The following is a 16,142-nucleotide window of genomic DNA, read 5'->3' as shown; positions in this document are numbered from 1 at the left end:
GGGCATAAAATGTTGTAGTAGACTATTTTCTGCCAAGACTCAACTGTTGGAGACCTTTTGACCAAGGCTCACAAACTGAAATAGTGGGGAGGAAGCCTATAGAAGTGTTTCTTCTAATGCACTATGCTTGTAGCTGCAACTGAGTTTTTTCTAGTGCTGTGAGCCCAAGCTTCCTGCAAAGCAAGAGGAAATCAGCAGAAATGACTGTATCTTCTTTCCTGGGCTGAGTGAATTATCAGCTCTACTGTGTGGCAGAAAGAGATGTGGTATTGATGCATACAGTGACATTGCCACTAGTCTTTGATCAGGTATTGCCCAGTGGATTTTCTGAGAAGTAAGATTCAAGATGTGTGACGATAAGGAAACGTGACAAATGTTACCCTGATACAGAAATGATTCATAGTTCTTGATGTTTCCATCTTCAAAATACCTGCATATTTTCTCCTATGTTTTATGGTAATTTATTGCCCAAGACAACTTATGCAGATTTCCTTTTCTGCTGTAAACGTATGCGCTCCCAGGGCACAAGCATGTCCAGATGTCACTGATTCATGGTGTTGAATTACAAATGCTTAACTTTGCAGGATCAGGGATTTAAACAGAAACTCCTAAACATGGCTATGAAGTGCCTAGTCTTAAAAAACACCCCTATGGTTCTGTAATGCAAATAACAAGAAGCAATGAAAATGAGTACTAGACTTTTCTCCTTTTGAGGCTGTATTATTTCAACCAGATTTTATGCAAGCTTTTGGCTGAGTCTTGATGATGTACAGCAGAATTTGATTTAAAATCAAAGAAGTGACATCATGAGCTAGTCCTGATTCAAACCTTCAGCTGCTGGTGGTAAGGTCACAGCCAACTGCTTTGCAACAAGCCTAATTCTGACTTCTCAGCTTCTGGTGCAACCCTTTCCATTAAGCAGCACATAAAAGCATGGCTGTTTTGTTAATCTACAGAGTTACATAAATTCCAGAAGTTCCAGTTAACATAAAATGACAGGCTGGCTGCATTAAAGATAGTGGAATAATGCTGATGTGCATCAGCTATAGCTTTGGATTATGGTGGATTATATTTTGGATTATTTTTGTTTGCTGCCGGTGTTCACAATCACAAACCAAATGGAGCTAGACAGAATGGTCTGTCTCTCTACAGGCCTTACTGAATGAGCACTACCAGGCACAAAAAAGCTCAACAATTTAGTCACTGACAAGGTTCTTTCTTTTAATGACTCTTTTATGAACTGATCCTGCTCTTGCTCACATCAACTCTAAGGCTTTCTGCCAGCTGAGTTACGAGCAGCATTTCTGCTTGCTTCAGTGGAACAGGCTTGGTGCTGACTGGCCTTGAACTGCAAGGCTGTCTGGGAAGGGGTATTTCCTAACTTCTGGTGGAGTCATTCTTGTTTACAAAATGTGATTAAAAGGAGTCAAACCAACACTTCTGCGAATGCCCTATTTTTTGAGAGAAAAGAGTAAGAGACAAATGTAAAACATCCCTGGTTTTAAACTATCAGCATTTATAAGAGAAGTGTGAAGGGGAACACTTGTGCAGTACACTAAGACTTTTACCAGTGCCTTCCCCAGAAGAGTTACCAGTTTTTAGACAGACAGTGACATCACTGTTTCTGCATGTGTTGGCCAACACAGCTAATGAGCTGACACACTGCAGTACTGGTGACATAACAGGTATGCACTCTGAAATAAATGTCTGTGGATGTATCATACAGAGGAACAAAATCCCCTGATTAATCTAGTGCAGAAACATGTTTATCTGATAATGTATTCTCTGGAAGCATGAATAAATTTGAGCTGGAGTTTTGATTAATGAGAATGTGTGGCAAACCTCAGCGTTTTGGTATCTTGTCCATGACCAATACTTTAAGCAGCATCTTGCTTTGGCCATCCCAGTCTGCCTAGTATTCTCATTTTAAAAAGCTTGTCATATGAAGAATCATTTGGCAAACACACGCTTGTTTTCCATGCTGGTAATATTATGATTGTCTCAAAGACAGAAGCCTACATTTCAAGTTGGTTTGGAGGAGAAGGAGAGGAAATTAAGAAAAAAGATAAGATGAGGTGCTGGGACAGGTAGGTCAAAGAGCAGTCTTAGTATTGTGAATGACATCAAATCCTAAAGGCAAAACCCCAATAAACCAGTTTGAATCAGTCCAAACAACTTTTTTTCACATCTTTTGAGGAGTTTCATCTTCTTATTTCTGTTATTTCTTCCTTCCTATATTGAATTTCTAGATGGAAAACTGCAGGTGGGGGGAGCGACAGCTTTGTTTGGGAATTGCTGATACATTTCTGTGACATCTTGCTTCCCTTCAGGTACCTTCTTTCTTCCTTTAAGAGATTTCTCAGAACACATCCTTCCCTGTCACCAATTTCAATTTTGGTGATTTGGTGTTTCCCAGTAGGCAAAACGAAGGTTGAGATGAAGCATTGCCAAAGAGTTTCAATTCCACAAGAGTACACTTTATAGTACACTTGGGCAGAAACACTGGAAGTGTCCCTTACATCATTTTGCTTCCTCTGAGAGAAGGAGGCAAAGAAAACCTTCCATGAGGAAAAAGCTCAACTTAATTTGATTTATAGAAGTTATCAGGATCACAAGCTGTTCTCTGGCTCTGTTTCTGTATGGGTTTCTCAAGGCAGCTGTACAGACAAGTGCTCCCATTAACTGGTGTTTAGATTAGAATAACTTGCTTTGGCAAGGTTATAAAAGGTATAGATACCTAGGTTTTCAAGAGATATAAACCCCATGCTTAATTGTCTGTTGCATCAATATAATAATTATACCAGACCTCAGTCAGGACTGATTGTGTACATTAGAAAGCTGTGAGGATAAGTGTGTTAATGTCTTTTAAGGATTAGAGAGGGTAAGGCCTTACAGAAAGAACTTAAGTACATTAATTTTGCTTTAATTCCAATCTAATGATCTGTCTGAGAAGAAAGTTTAATTTAGATTCAATAAAGAAACAAACAAAAAAAAACAAAAACAAAAAACCAAAACCAAATGACAAACTGGTACAATATTACCACTGTTGTTTAAAAAAGAAAAGTGGAAATGTTTCATGACTGATACATGAAATAATGATGTTCTGATGCTAATTAGTCTTCCTCCAAAACAAAACATCTATAAAAAAAAATAATCATCGAATGCCTGCAAACCCTTTAGATTTCAACAGAACTATGTTTTCTGACTGCCAGCAACCTGTCTTGCTCCATCCATTTCATGTCTCCATAAACCATACTACTTCCTTCTGATGAGATTTGCTTTTTGAGTAATCAGGTTTCCACTCTTGTTTTTGTAAAACACTTCAGTGTTGTGCTTGGGTTTTAGTACTTACAGGAAAATAACTAGATTATCCATACTTAGTGTCTGGTCAGTGGGTTTTCACAAGTAAACCAAAGGTCCAGTTAGCTTTTTAACTACTAAGAAAGAGCCCATAAGCTTGCGTTTTCCTTTTTATTATTGTTCTTTTTCTAGCTAAGGTTTGATCCTGCACTTGTGTCTGTGCAGGCCGATTTGTGTTCCTGAGGACCTCAGTTAGTTGGATGAGATTACAGGACTGGCCTGTTTTCTGATACTACAGGGAAAAAATGCATGCCTTTGCTCTACAAATAGAACTGATTAAAGAGAGCCTTGCACTAAGGGAGAAACAAGGAGCAAATGCTGAGCTCATGTGTTTGCTCAGCCTAATAAAATGCAGCCTTTTTCTTAAAATAAATCTCAGTAAATCACATCAGTGACTAACTACTGCTTAGTCTGACTTGTGGACGAGGGTTTCTTCACTCAGTGGTTTTCATGGAGACCACTGAGGACAGATTAACTGCACAGGCTTTTTATCAGTAAAATGGCTTTTCTCCTATTACTGTCGCAAGGAAAGTTTCACTTGTAACTCCTGAGTCTAAGAAGAAGGCTGTGTGCTGTTTTTGCCACTGAGCTCACATATAATTTGAGAGAATTTCACCCTTTATAGCATGCTTTGTGAAACAGAAGACTGAGTGTTGAGGTACGTGTTACCATTCCTGCTGCACTCAGCGAATTTGCTGTGTTTTCAGAACTTTTAACACTGAAGTGACATTTTGTTACGAGAGAGACAAATTTCCAAAGTAGAATTTGTAATGTCAAAGCAGAAGAGGAACTGTAAGATGACTGCTCAGGCCACTTAAGTAAACTATATCACAGGAATCTGTGGTATTTCAGGCTTGAGGGTAAATGGGAACGTTATTCTATCTTGGAATGTAACTTCTTCATTTTGACAACAAACTATAAAATACCAGATATGCTCCCATTCTTTTTGATGATGAAATATATCTGCCACACTACTAACTCTTTATTATGCTTAATGTATGTCTCGCTTCATGAGCACAAAAATAGGCAAGAAAAAAGGTAATAAGGGCAAGCTTATTTCTGGAACAAATGTTATATGCAGCTATTTGTTTCCTCCCAGCTAAGACAGTACTTGCTTAATTGGAAGGAAAAGCATCATAATGTGGCTAAGAGGCTGCTGCTACTGAAGTCTGTGCCAGAACTGTCAGGGTGGTGCTGCTTGTGGGGCAGTGTTTCCACTTTCTCATGGATTCAACCAACATGACTCTAACACAAATAAAGAATGGGGAACAAAGTCTGTTCCCTTAGTCTTGGTTTACCCAAACCTCCTGCTGAAGGCAGTGAACTCTTGAAAAAGGTGGAGACCACAGGATGGCGGGGTGTGAAACCCTTGATCTGTCAAGGTCATGTTTTTACTTGGAAACAGGCCAGCGATGCTCGTGTGTGAATACCTGTTCCTCCCCGATCCTGTTTCATCCACTTTTAAAAGGTGGATAAATCTGAGTGTTTCCTGAACTGTAAAGCTCTTGCTCAAACAGACCAACAAGCAAAAAAGCTGATCTGTTCAAAGTTGGTAGTAATCTCTATTTGCCAATTTGTTGATGCCTTGTGGGAGCTGTAGTTCAGGTGATGCATCAGCCTCATACTCCGTTTTATGCTGGTTTCCCTCAATCAAAAATTCTCCTGAAAGCTACTGGGTCCTACACAAAGCTTTCACAACAGGGAAATGTTCCTCTTAAATTTCCTGGCCAATGCTGTTTCCAGGATGCCAGTGGCAGCACAACAGACCAGTTAGAGGAAACACTGAACCAGAAAAAGAATGCTTAAATTATGGTTGTGACTTTCTTTGACATGTAGTTTTCTCTAGGTTAAAACTCCTGTGTGAACTAACAATTTATTAGAAATGCAAAAGAAGCTTTTGGCTTTAAGAACACCCTTTTCCAGAGGATGTTCTCAAAGCAGTCTGTACAGAGTGAGCAACCTCATAATTACCCCACACATTTTGCAGATGAGATTACAGAGGTGCAAAAACACCACTTAAGACCACGAAGAAGCATGTGGCAAAGATAAAACCCAGATTTCCTGAATGTCAGATTTGTCTGAAGGCTCCTTCTCTTTGCTGGCTGCAGCAAGAGAGTAAGTTTGAAGGCAGAGCACAGAAAGAAGGAATAAATTCTGAGGTACAGCTTTCATATCTTTATGCTTCCCAGGCACTCTTCACACTTAGGGGTGTAACCATTCTGTGACTAAACTTGCAGCACAGCTTTTATAGCACAGCTAACCACAGCTAATTTTAAAACATGCCTCGTTATCTCTGTCATTTGTAGGGTGAGTTTTAGAAGATGGTATTTTTATTTGATAGAAGGAGCTGATACAGCTCTGTTGACAACAACTAGCTTGGCCAGAATCAATTCATCATCGTAATTACCTGCCTCAGGACTCCTTTTTGACTAGCCTTGCCTTTCTGGCTAACAAGATTTGTTACCTCAGCAGAGCTTTATAACATGCCTGCTGTCGATTTACTGTTGCTTAAGGCTAGACAATTCCTGCCTGACAGCAGTTCCTAAGCTTTGCCTGTAAAACTTGAATGGCAGCCAAACCACACATCTGCACAAAGAGAATAGGCAAATGTACACAGAAATGGATAGGGCAGAAACTACTGCTGGTTCCTGCTTGGAATGGTGTCTAGAGGACATGGTCTTCTCCAGCTACTGCTATGGGAAGGGAATAGCCTTCAATAAAATTATCCTATCCTAAGTAACAAGAATTAGAGGTAGGCAGGTTGGTAGCTACATTGCTGAGGGTAAAATGCTTTATAAATGTGTGTGTATAGTTTAGTTCCAAATGCTCCAAAATGCTCTATTGTGTATTTCAGTTGCAAATCAAGTACCCTGTTGAGAACTGTGCCTTGCTTTTCCTCCCAGAGCAGTAACGTTACAGCAGTAACTTCATTTGGTTAAGATACAGGAAGGATAAATATATACATATGAAGTCCACAACCTACCACTAGGCATTAATTACTTCACCGGTGGTCAGCACAAGCAACCTGCAGATGGAGAAAAATGACACGAAAGCAAATGCACTTACTTTGTTAGTAAAAGCTGGACCTTCAATACATCTTTGCATAGAGGGTGGCACCTGGTAAATATCTTGTCCTACTAGACCATGACCAGTGGGTATTTGGTAAATTCCCTGATTCAGATGGGAAGGTGGCACTTGGTAGACCGGGTCCCGTGCCGAGGCATGTGAACTTGGCACTTGGTAGGTCTTCTGCTGGCTGAAGGATTGATGCATCAATCCTGAACTGGGCATATCCAGGCTAGAAGGACTGTCCTGTACCACTGGACCTATCAGGAGTTTCACACGGTTGCCTGGAACGATGCCTTGCCGGCCATGTAAGGAGCAGAGCCACCATCCTTCCAGACCTTCAGTGTTCTGTTCTATCACTGTCAAAATGTCTCCTTTCCGGAAGGCCAACTCCTCTGCACATTCGGGGACATTATCATACAGGGCTCTTGCCATAAGATTCTGTGGAAAAAGAAGAGCAAGGGAAACAAATGAACAAACAAGCTAGAATTTTTCTAAAACTTCAAGCACATTCTAGGTAGAGAGAAAAAAAGAACTGAATTTCAAAAAGAAGTGTGTGGGAAATCAAAGTAAGACAGAAAATTATGCAGCACTGCTATTGAGAACTTCTCCAATAACACTAGATCAGATACAAGCTCTTTGTAAGGTGTATTCACCTGGACAGATGTAAAGAGAGTTCTACTCTTGGCACTGAAATGGTCTTAATGTGACTGGGAGGCTGTACCTTTATCTCTTGACATTAATTTCCAATTAAAGTGCTCTGTGTACTGCTACAGATAGCTAACTGATATTTAACAGAAAACAACAAAGCTCTTGAGGATGTAATCCAGAACAGTTGTTTCCAAACGTTAGATTTTCATTTCCTAAAAGACTTTCCAGTAGAGATGCAGATTCCATTTGTGTAAAGACAGTGGACTGGCTTTTCTTAGCAGTCACCTGCAGGCTCCTTAAAGTCAGGGATCAGTAGACCACCTGGTGAGAAAAATCAGCCTAAAATACAAATTGACATAATGTCAACTGTGATACACTGCTATGCATTTCTGTGCCTTCTCATTCTTTCTGTAAAACTCCTTTGTGGCACAGAGCAGCACAGCACTAGCATAATAAGTAAAAAGCTTCCTCCCCCCCCCGCCTCAAAACCAACACCACCACCAAAATAAAAATCAACCTCAAAGGACAAGGTCCTTCAGAGTCCCACGCTCCAAAGAAAGACCTTGAAGAGAACATTATTTAAAAAATAATGTGCCCAATGACCCAGCTGAAGTCATGCCTTTGCCACTGGGAAAGCTGTCCTAGTCTGTGTGGGCCTGTACTTACGTCAAAGAGCATACAAATTTAGGTAGCAAACATTACCATAGAGTGTGTTTATATGCAGCATCTAAGGGCAGCCAAGGAGTGTCTTGGACCTGTGTCAACATAATTTAAGCAGTCCTACAACCGTGTTGTTGCTCTATAATATCAAGCCAAGCAGTAACATTAATATAGGGAACTTCACCCAGCTCTGTCCCAAGCATTTGCCTAGTATTTGAGGCAGGCTTTGAAGCTTGCCCTCACCTCCATTTTGTTGTAGCTATGCTACCAGCAGCATTTAAACCATTAAGATGGTTTAAAAAGCCAACTCCAAGTTAATGTAATATTGTGGTCTGTGAGGTACAGATGTGTTACCAACACCTGCCATCTCCTCTCACAGATAGCTCCCTTCCTTCTCTCTCTGCAGGCCTGTATAGCACATCCAGTTCTTAATAAGCAGTCAAGCTTGGGTATTCAATGAAAAGTAGGCAAGGCTGCCTGTACTAACATTCTTGGACCCCTCACAAAGGCTGAGAACGCTTAATTTCTTGGCTCTGGTGAAGTTTCCAAATGTGTTGGCAACAACTGCTCATGCCCGCCTGCACTGCAGTGCAGGCAGTCAGCAGAGATGCTTATAAAGTAATTGCAAGCACTTGAAAAAATACAGGGAGCCCTGGATCTTCAGCATTCTAGCTAAAGTATTTGGATGCAGTACACAAACTGAAATGGTGCTAATCCACCATAAGATAGGATATGCAGCTGCCTCAAAGACTTATCTTCCTTTTTTAAAGGGACAGTGTCAAGTACAGTTTAGTGGTTTTATCTGGTATTTATCCTCCTTCTTGGTTATATGAAAATGTGGGAATTTTTGTAATCCACTCACTGCTTGTTGTATCTTTTCCCATTTGACACACCGTGTTTCCCCATCATGTCTGTGCTTCAGCAAGACTGCAAGATTCCATTTGACCTTTCTCAGTTCAATTTTGCTAAGTGCAGCATGTGGCTAGGAGGTTGTATGAAGAGCTGACTGGTGGATGGAGAAAGGTGAAGCTCAGATGTCACATAATAGGTAGATGAATATACTTTTCCCAAGATGTGGTGTTGAAACAAGATGAATGAGATCAGTTTTCTCAGAATGGGGGATCAGCTTTCAAATGCATGAGAAACACTGGCTTTGCCTTTCATCAGCATCATTACTGAGGTCAGTATAAACTAAGCTTTGGCTTGTAAAAGCAGAACTGCCATTTTGAACTCCCATGTAAAAAGCAGCACTGGGGCCCACTGTTCCCTCTGATGTACGTCTACTCAGCTCGTCAGTCAACAATATAAAGAAAGACAAACAGATATAAAGCAGGGAGCAATTTTGCCCATGCCTTGGCAGAACTATAAAACTGCTCTTTAGTAGGGTCAAAACCAGTGCTCTTTTCTTGAACACTAACTATACCTATGTTCTTGCTGTGTTGACCTGGCTGCTCAGACGAGCCCAAGGGGCTAAGAAACATTCCTGTCTGTCTGAAAATTCCCACTAATCTCTTATCTACATTTCTTTCTAATATATCTTTAGCAGCTTAAATCTACTACTGTGACTGGCTCAGCCTGTCTAACTGACTACTTAAAGAATATTTTTGCAGAGGATGTGTTTAAAGGAGGAAGATTACAAAGGAGGGGAGGCACAAAAGCAGGCTACATCAATGATAAACGCTTATTCTGTATTTTGGTTAAAAGTATTGAAAAGCTTGACTAGCTTCTACAGTGAAGCAATTCTCAGAACAAAGCTGGAATAGTGGTAGAATCAAAGCAGATAAAAATTCCCATGTGAATTTTTTCCCGGTTGCTCATTATCTCTGTCCCGGTGACCTTCTCACCACCTGGCGTGCAGCATGTTAATACTTTCTGGATGTGATTCAAAAACTTCTTTGCTGCAAACAGCTTCAGATGCTCGTTGTCAGTGTTAACGCAGGCACAAGTATGTGAATTATACTAATTGGTTGCCACTTGTTTCACAGCTATTTCCCCAAGGCCTTTTAAACAGCCCAGAGCCACGCCACCAGCAGCAGTCCCTGTGAAAAGCAGTGAAGCACGCAAAATATTTCTCCAAATAAGCTCTGGGACTGGAAACACTAAGCCTGTTGCCTCCAATACAGACACTTTTCCTGCTGAGCAAACCTTTTGTGTCTTGAGTATTTCCCTGACTTCATTCTTCGTTCACAGAATTTCTTAATATGAACTGTGTCACCATTGCTTTCATTGGCCAGCTGAGTCAGCCTTGAAAAAAATGAAACTGCCAGCATAGAAGGTCATCAGGAAAGCTTTTGAAAACCACAGAGGTACCTTGAAACCTCTGTGGTGATCAAAATTGTAAGTCTCGACTTTTCCACACAAAAAAATAAGTCCTGATCGAAGACACCCCTGAAAGCTTGATTTGAAAAATTCTAGTAACTTCTGGATACTGTGGGCATCATAGCTCACACCCCAGAACACTTCCTCTCATTGGTCTTCTCAGCTGGGCAGGGTTTTATATATATGTGTATATATATATAAGGAATTAACTGGACTTGCTCTTGGAAGCATGGATCTGTCACTCATCTGTCTGTGAAACGGACACTAAAGTACAAACATCTGGTATGGAAGGCAAAGGCACAGCAGTGACCTTTTTGTATGGCTGAGTGCTAAAAACCCCTTATCCATTTTCTAAACACATTGGCAATAAAGAAAGGGCTGATCAGAAACTTGACTTGGAGCTTCTCCTGGCAACTGGCAAGTTGAACAGAAGTCCCTTTATATTTCTAATACAATGAAAAAAAAAAACCAGGACAACATATTCAGAAATGCAAATTCAAGTTCTGTGATGGCAGGAGAGAAATTATCTGATCCTAGACAGGGAAAGAATTTTAGAAAAACAGCTTTGTTTCATAAAATGAACATACTGGCAGCTACCATCTTCTTTTGATAAGGATGGAAGTGTCTGTTGCTGTCCTTTGGTCCAATTAAATTATCTGCATCACAGGTGCAGTGGTGCTCCCCTCAAAATCTGGAAGTACATGTGGTACAGCTCAGCTCTCGAGTCACAGCAGCCATACCTCAAGTAATGACTGCTTCTCTAAAAGAATTCATTGGCTGGAAAGAATCAGTTCAGGTTTTTTATCCTCAAGCCTTGCCAACATCCTTTGTTGGGATGTTTGGAAGTCAAAGCCAGGGTCAGGCTCCCACTGTGTTAATGTTCTGTACAGGGGAGAAAAAAAACCCACCACATTTTTTTCTCAAGAGGCTTAAATTCCTCTTAGCCTTGAACTACTGAGTGCAGTAGAAAGCATCTTGTGCAAAATTAATGAAAAAAGAAGTTTTTTTAATCTTCTGCTAAATAAAGTGCTACTTTAGTCACCAGCGGGTCAAAGTGAAAGGGAGCCTGACCCTGATGACTGCTGCCTGGGGATTTCAGCTGGAACATGCTGCAGGAAAAGGGTCAGCAGGCCTGCTTGATGTCTTGCATCAGAAACTGCCTAAAACAACTAAAACTGAAGTCAACACTTGCTAGATGAAATGCAGATTGCTGCTGGTAGTCCCAAATTTCCATATTGGCTGAGATAAAAGCAAAGCTTTCAAGCTCCTTCTAGGTAAAGTGAAACTGAGATTTGAAACTTCTGTTTGAATTTTCCCATCTACAAGTCCATTAGATAAACCCCAGAATAAAATAATTAATATTCTCAATAACCTGAAGATTTTTCTCTTTTGCATCCAGGATGCATGTTCTAGTAAAACCTGACTAAGAGCAGAAGATGCTGCCTTTAAAGCTGTCAGCTGATCTACTTGGAAAACCTAAAAAAAAAATAAAAAAAAAAAAAATAATAAAAAAAAAAATTCTGTAAACTATTTTTCTTCTCACACGGTGAAGGGATTATGGGCCAGATTCAGATCTATAAATGAGGTCTATGATAGAACAGGCAAAGGTATATTCTCTCCCCTTAACTGGCTGCAATTGATGGTTAACATGCCTGAAGATTAATAAAGATGCATGAAAATACTTTGAAAAATATGATCAGTTTTGGTTAGCCTTCCTTGCAGTGAAGGGAACTGATAGAATTACGTAGTTTGTGGCTCAGAGCATGAAAAGGCTTTTAGTTTATGAGGCTGAGTGGCAAAAGGGGGAAGGGGCAAGAGTTAGAGAAGTGGAAACATCTACTCTTTCTGTTAGAATAAACACATCCAGTGACGTGGGTAAGAAGAGTGTGTGAGGTGCCAATAGCTATGGAAGCAAACACAGGAATAACAAATGACACGCTATGAGATTAAACACAATGGACTCTTTAAGAGCTGAGCCCCACAGTGCCAAGCTCCTTGTGCAGGGCTGCCGAGAGGACTCCTCAGCCAGCTCTGGGATGAATGAACACTCGAGGAAAAGGTTCAACCAACCGTAAGCTCAAAGAATTTCAGTCGCTTCCCTCAGAGGTGCAATAAGACGATGGATGTTCCAGTGCGTGCTGGCTTGTGGACACTGATCCCTGCTCTTTGCTTGGCTGGTGGGGTGTTTCAGTTTAGTTTGTTGTGTTTTTAAATGCTGCTGCTTATATGTGAAGCTTACGTGAAAACAAAACCAGGGAAGTCACCTCTGCCCCTGAACTGGAAAAGGGTGGGAGCTCTTCTTTCTATTACGGGACAAACTGTTTCTTAAAATGCAAAATGGCTTCTCTCCTCTGTACAGCTATCTTAGGAAAAGGAAGGAAGAGAGAAACAAAGGAAGGAAAGGTGGGGTGAGACACCCCAAAGGACTGTCTATGCACAAACCAGAATGGATTTCTTTTAATTATCCATCACACAGGATCTTTAATACAGATTTCTCCTCTCTCTTTTTGGTTTTCACTCCCCCTTGCTCCTGCTTTAGGTTTCTTTAAAATGACCCACGGCCATTCCAAAGTAAGCTGTAGCATTTACATGCCTTTGTGGTACTGAGAGGCCTAGCAGAAACGATTTGCCCGTGAGACTGAAGGACTGACCTGAAAATCCAGTGAAGAGTTTAGTTTTATTTTAAAATAAATAGTTTGACTACAGGCAGTTGTAGTAGAAGAGAGGGAAGTTGGAGCTCTGTTGTGCCTCATAAAAGAAGGGCTTCAGTGCAGGAGTCATTGGACAATTTAACATTGGTGCTTTTTAGCTTGCATCTCCTTTATTTTTTTTTACTGTCACTAAGCCTGGAAAAAAACCCAAAAAACAGTACTGTGCTATGTTTGCAAGGAAAGATCTTGCACCTGCTGAGGCACAGCAGGTAACAGGCCTATCTGTGATAACCAACTCTTCAAGAGGGTTACTTCACACGAGTTGGCAGAGGTGACTAAGACTTGAAAAAAGCCTGTTGCAGGTCTCCTGAGCCCTGGAAGAAGGGGGTGCAAACAGCCAAGGCAGCTCCTGGTACAGGAAAGCTGCACCAGGGATGCCCTCAGATGCATCCCTGTGGCCTCTGACACGGGGAACAACAGACTGCAACATGGCTGCTTGGCCAGAACCCCCCCTCACATCTGTAGAGCCCCAGCAGCTCATCCCCTACAACCAGTGGTCTGCAGCTAGTCGCTTTTTATTTATTTAATTTTTTTTTTTAAGCTGAGAGCTCCACAGAGGAGGCTGCCACTGCAGCATGGGTGGAAGAGGCCACTGCAGCAGCAGGGTACTGCGGTTACCACAGCTTTGGCACGAGGACTCCCAAAGGCCCTCAGCACCGAGTTCAGACCAACTGAGGGTCTTCCCGCTGTCCCTTGGAAGCCTGGGCTTCCTTGGATCACAGGTAATGACAAAAGAAGGAGCCTGGTTGTAAATTCTCAGCCTAGTAACGTTTCAGCTGACCCTGACAGGCAAAGCCCACCGTACCACTTTTCAGACGCTCTCTTGCTTTCTTGCGCCAAAAAAACCCCCACAAGTTTTGTTCTAGTGCAGATACTTTTCTAATCAAGTGTTGCTGGCCTAAATAATTACAATCCCTGCTGGACGGAAATTAAGGCAGTTTTCCATGCACGGATTTGGAAGGCTGATTTTACAGCTGATGTGGGAGTAAGCTATGAGTTTAACAGCTCCAGCAGAGCCTGAGGGAGGGCAAATCTTCATCTACCCTAAGTTACCTTGCGGTCCAGTCCCATGCCTCTCTGGAACAAAGGCTGTCAGTCATACTGAAGTACACTAAACTGCCTGGAGATTGTGATGTGGAAAACCTTGGGTCAAGTGTCTTATTCCGGTGTTCTACCAAGCTGCCCCAGCTCTGGCCTGAGGGGGCAGAATTTTGGAATTTGTTCTGGATGGGGTTTTTTTGTAGTGCGACCAGTTATGTAGAAAATAAGGACAAGAAATGGGAATGTTCTCTTCTTACTGGTTCACTCGTAGGTAAACCAAAGCAGGCATTATGGTCGTCATGCTCTGGATGTATTCACTTGTCAGTTTTTGGAGTTTTTGGATAATACCCGGTGGAGGTGGTATGCCAGCAGCCACTAGGGCCCAGGCACTTCATGCTCCTGCTCAAGATGCTGATGTGATCCATCAGTTCATCCAAGACTGGAATTCAAAGGCAACATACACATGTGAGAGATCATGTGCTCTCTGGTCCAAGAGCATTTTTGTTTACCATAGCTGTTCCATTTTATGCAAAAAAAAAGAGGTATTTCTGTATCCATTTGTTTGCAGGCAGCTGACAAAGTACTTCGGGAAACTGAGGCACAGCAGTGAACCTGCCAGTTGGGAGGGAGTCCAAGCATGTGAATCCAAACGAAGGAATTATGAGGGTGGAAAAGGTGGGGGAGGGAAGTAAAAAAGAAACAAATGCAAAAATGAAAGCTATGAGCAAGAGATCCTGAGTGAAAGTAATCTGAAGGTGAGACCTTTAGCTTTTACTGGTAACTTTTTTTACTGGTAACTGCAGCTTTGGCCTGGTGAATGAAATACTTCATTCTTCTGCACTGAGTGCATCAGCTTACTGCTGTGCCTGACATTTTAAACAAGTGAGCTGCAAAGAAAGTTTACTGGCTCTATAAATGAAGAGCAACAAAACTATAACCCTTCACTGGCTAGAAGGACAGCAAGAAAAGATTTTTTTGTTTGCTGGAGTGATATTCTTTTGTCTTCTTTTTTTTTTTTTAGTTTTAGTCTTTGGCTTACCTGTTTTTATTTTAGTTAGAGGGGTGTAGGGGTGCTGCTCTGCCTTCCTGGGCATTGAGAAGATAATCACAGACAGACACTTTTAAGTCAGGTTTTAAATAAAGGATTGATCTACTCCTTCTGCTGCAGTGAAGGATGGATGTATTTTGTCACAAACACTATTTGAGTTGCACAAAACCTCCGAGGTGCTCAGTGAGGAGGTAGGGGGAGTTTAACAGAAGTGGCAACTCCCTTTCACTACACAGCAACCTCCTGTGTGGAGACTGTGAGGCGAGATGCAACAGGTCACAACTACACTAAAAAAGGGCATATCTGAGGTAATACTCTTTCACTCAGCCCTAGGGAACACCCCTGAAATTAATGCACACTGCTCCTGTGTTGCCAGACCACCCACCCTGTTTTGGAGCTATCACAGAAGGCAGATAGTGTTAGCAAGAGTAACATTTACAGTGAAACTAAGCAGGGACTCACTGATGACATATCCTGATCTCATCTTCCTCCTGCCTTCTGAGTTTCTGGAGTTTTACAGGAGTGCTGAAATACCATTTTCTTTACTCTTTCTGGGACTGCAAACCACATCCCCTGACTTACCTTCAAGACCTATTAATATTTGGGGAAATTCCACCACACCTAGCTCACAAAGTTTTCTGTGTATGTTACACTGTCTTAACCAGCTTCCTTTCCCCCACCCAAGGAAGGGTGTGATCTAGTTCCGTGACTTTAAAAGGCCTTTTCAAATCTGTCTGAGGGCTGTGTGCTTTCAATGACATCAACTGGGGGGGGAGGGAGGGAGGAAAAAAATAAAGTATGCAAACAATAGCCTTAGAGTAAATATGATCTCACTGTGATTAAACCACAGTATATCAAAATGCAGATGGAAAACCTAACCTCTTTCCCTCAGGCAAGCAATTAAAAATTTAATTAAAGGAGATCAGATGTTGAATGCTTAAGAATTGAAGGAACAGAGCAGAAGGGAAAAAAGGAAAAAAAAGAATGGAAATAAAGAAAGAATCCTGAAACGTGTGTTTTGAGTTCTCAGTTTTCCATTTTCTGGCATTTGCAAGCAGTCTTTTCCCAGACAAAGTTTCCTTAAATAAAGAACAAACCTCCTCCGAAATTTAACCCTTCTCTGTGCAGCTCTGGGGAAATAATCACAACTCTACTGTCAAGAAAATGTAGCTGTGCAGATGCAGGACCTCAGTATTGTCACCAACTTAGTTCTGACTGGTGCCTTCAGCTCTGTAACCTTTTTTTTTTTTTTTTAAAAAAAAAAATCTATAATTTAGCTGAACAAG

The 16,142-nt window shown here is 41.3% G+C and overlaps 1 protein-coding gene across 1 annotated transcript in view; it reads right to left on the bottom strand.

Annotated features, from left to right (window-relative positions):
- The window catches only part of NEDD9 (neural precursor cell expressed, developmentally down-regulated 9), a 37,868-nt gene that overhangs the window by 14,394 nt on the left and 7,332 nt on the right, over positions 1–16,142 (bottom strand). The window contains exon 2 of the mRNA XM_030445220.1: positions 6,427–6,867. Coding sequence (XP_030301080.1) covers positions 6,427–6,867 — 441 coding nt within the window. The remainder of the gene's footprint in view (positions 1–6,426; positions 6,868–16,142) is intronic.

The sequence above is a fragment of the Calypte anna genome, chromosome 2 (assembly GCF_003957555.1).
Source record: "Calypte anna isolate BGI_N300 chromosome 2, bCalAnn1_v1.p, whole genome shotgun sequence".
Taxonomy (NCBI): domain Eukaryota; kingdom Metazoa; phylum Chordata; class Aves; order Apodiformes; family Trochilidae; genus Calypte; species Calypte anna.
This window is presented reverse-complemented; position numbering and strand designations above follow the sequence as displayed.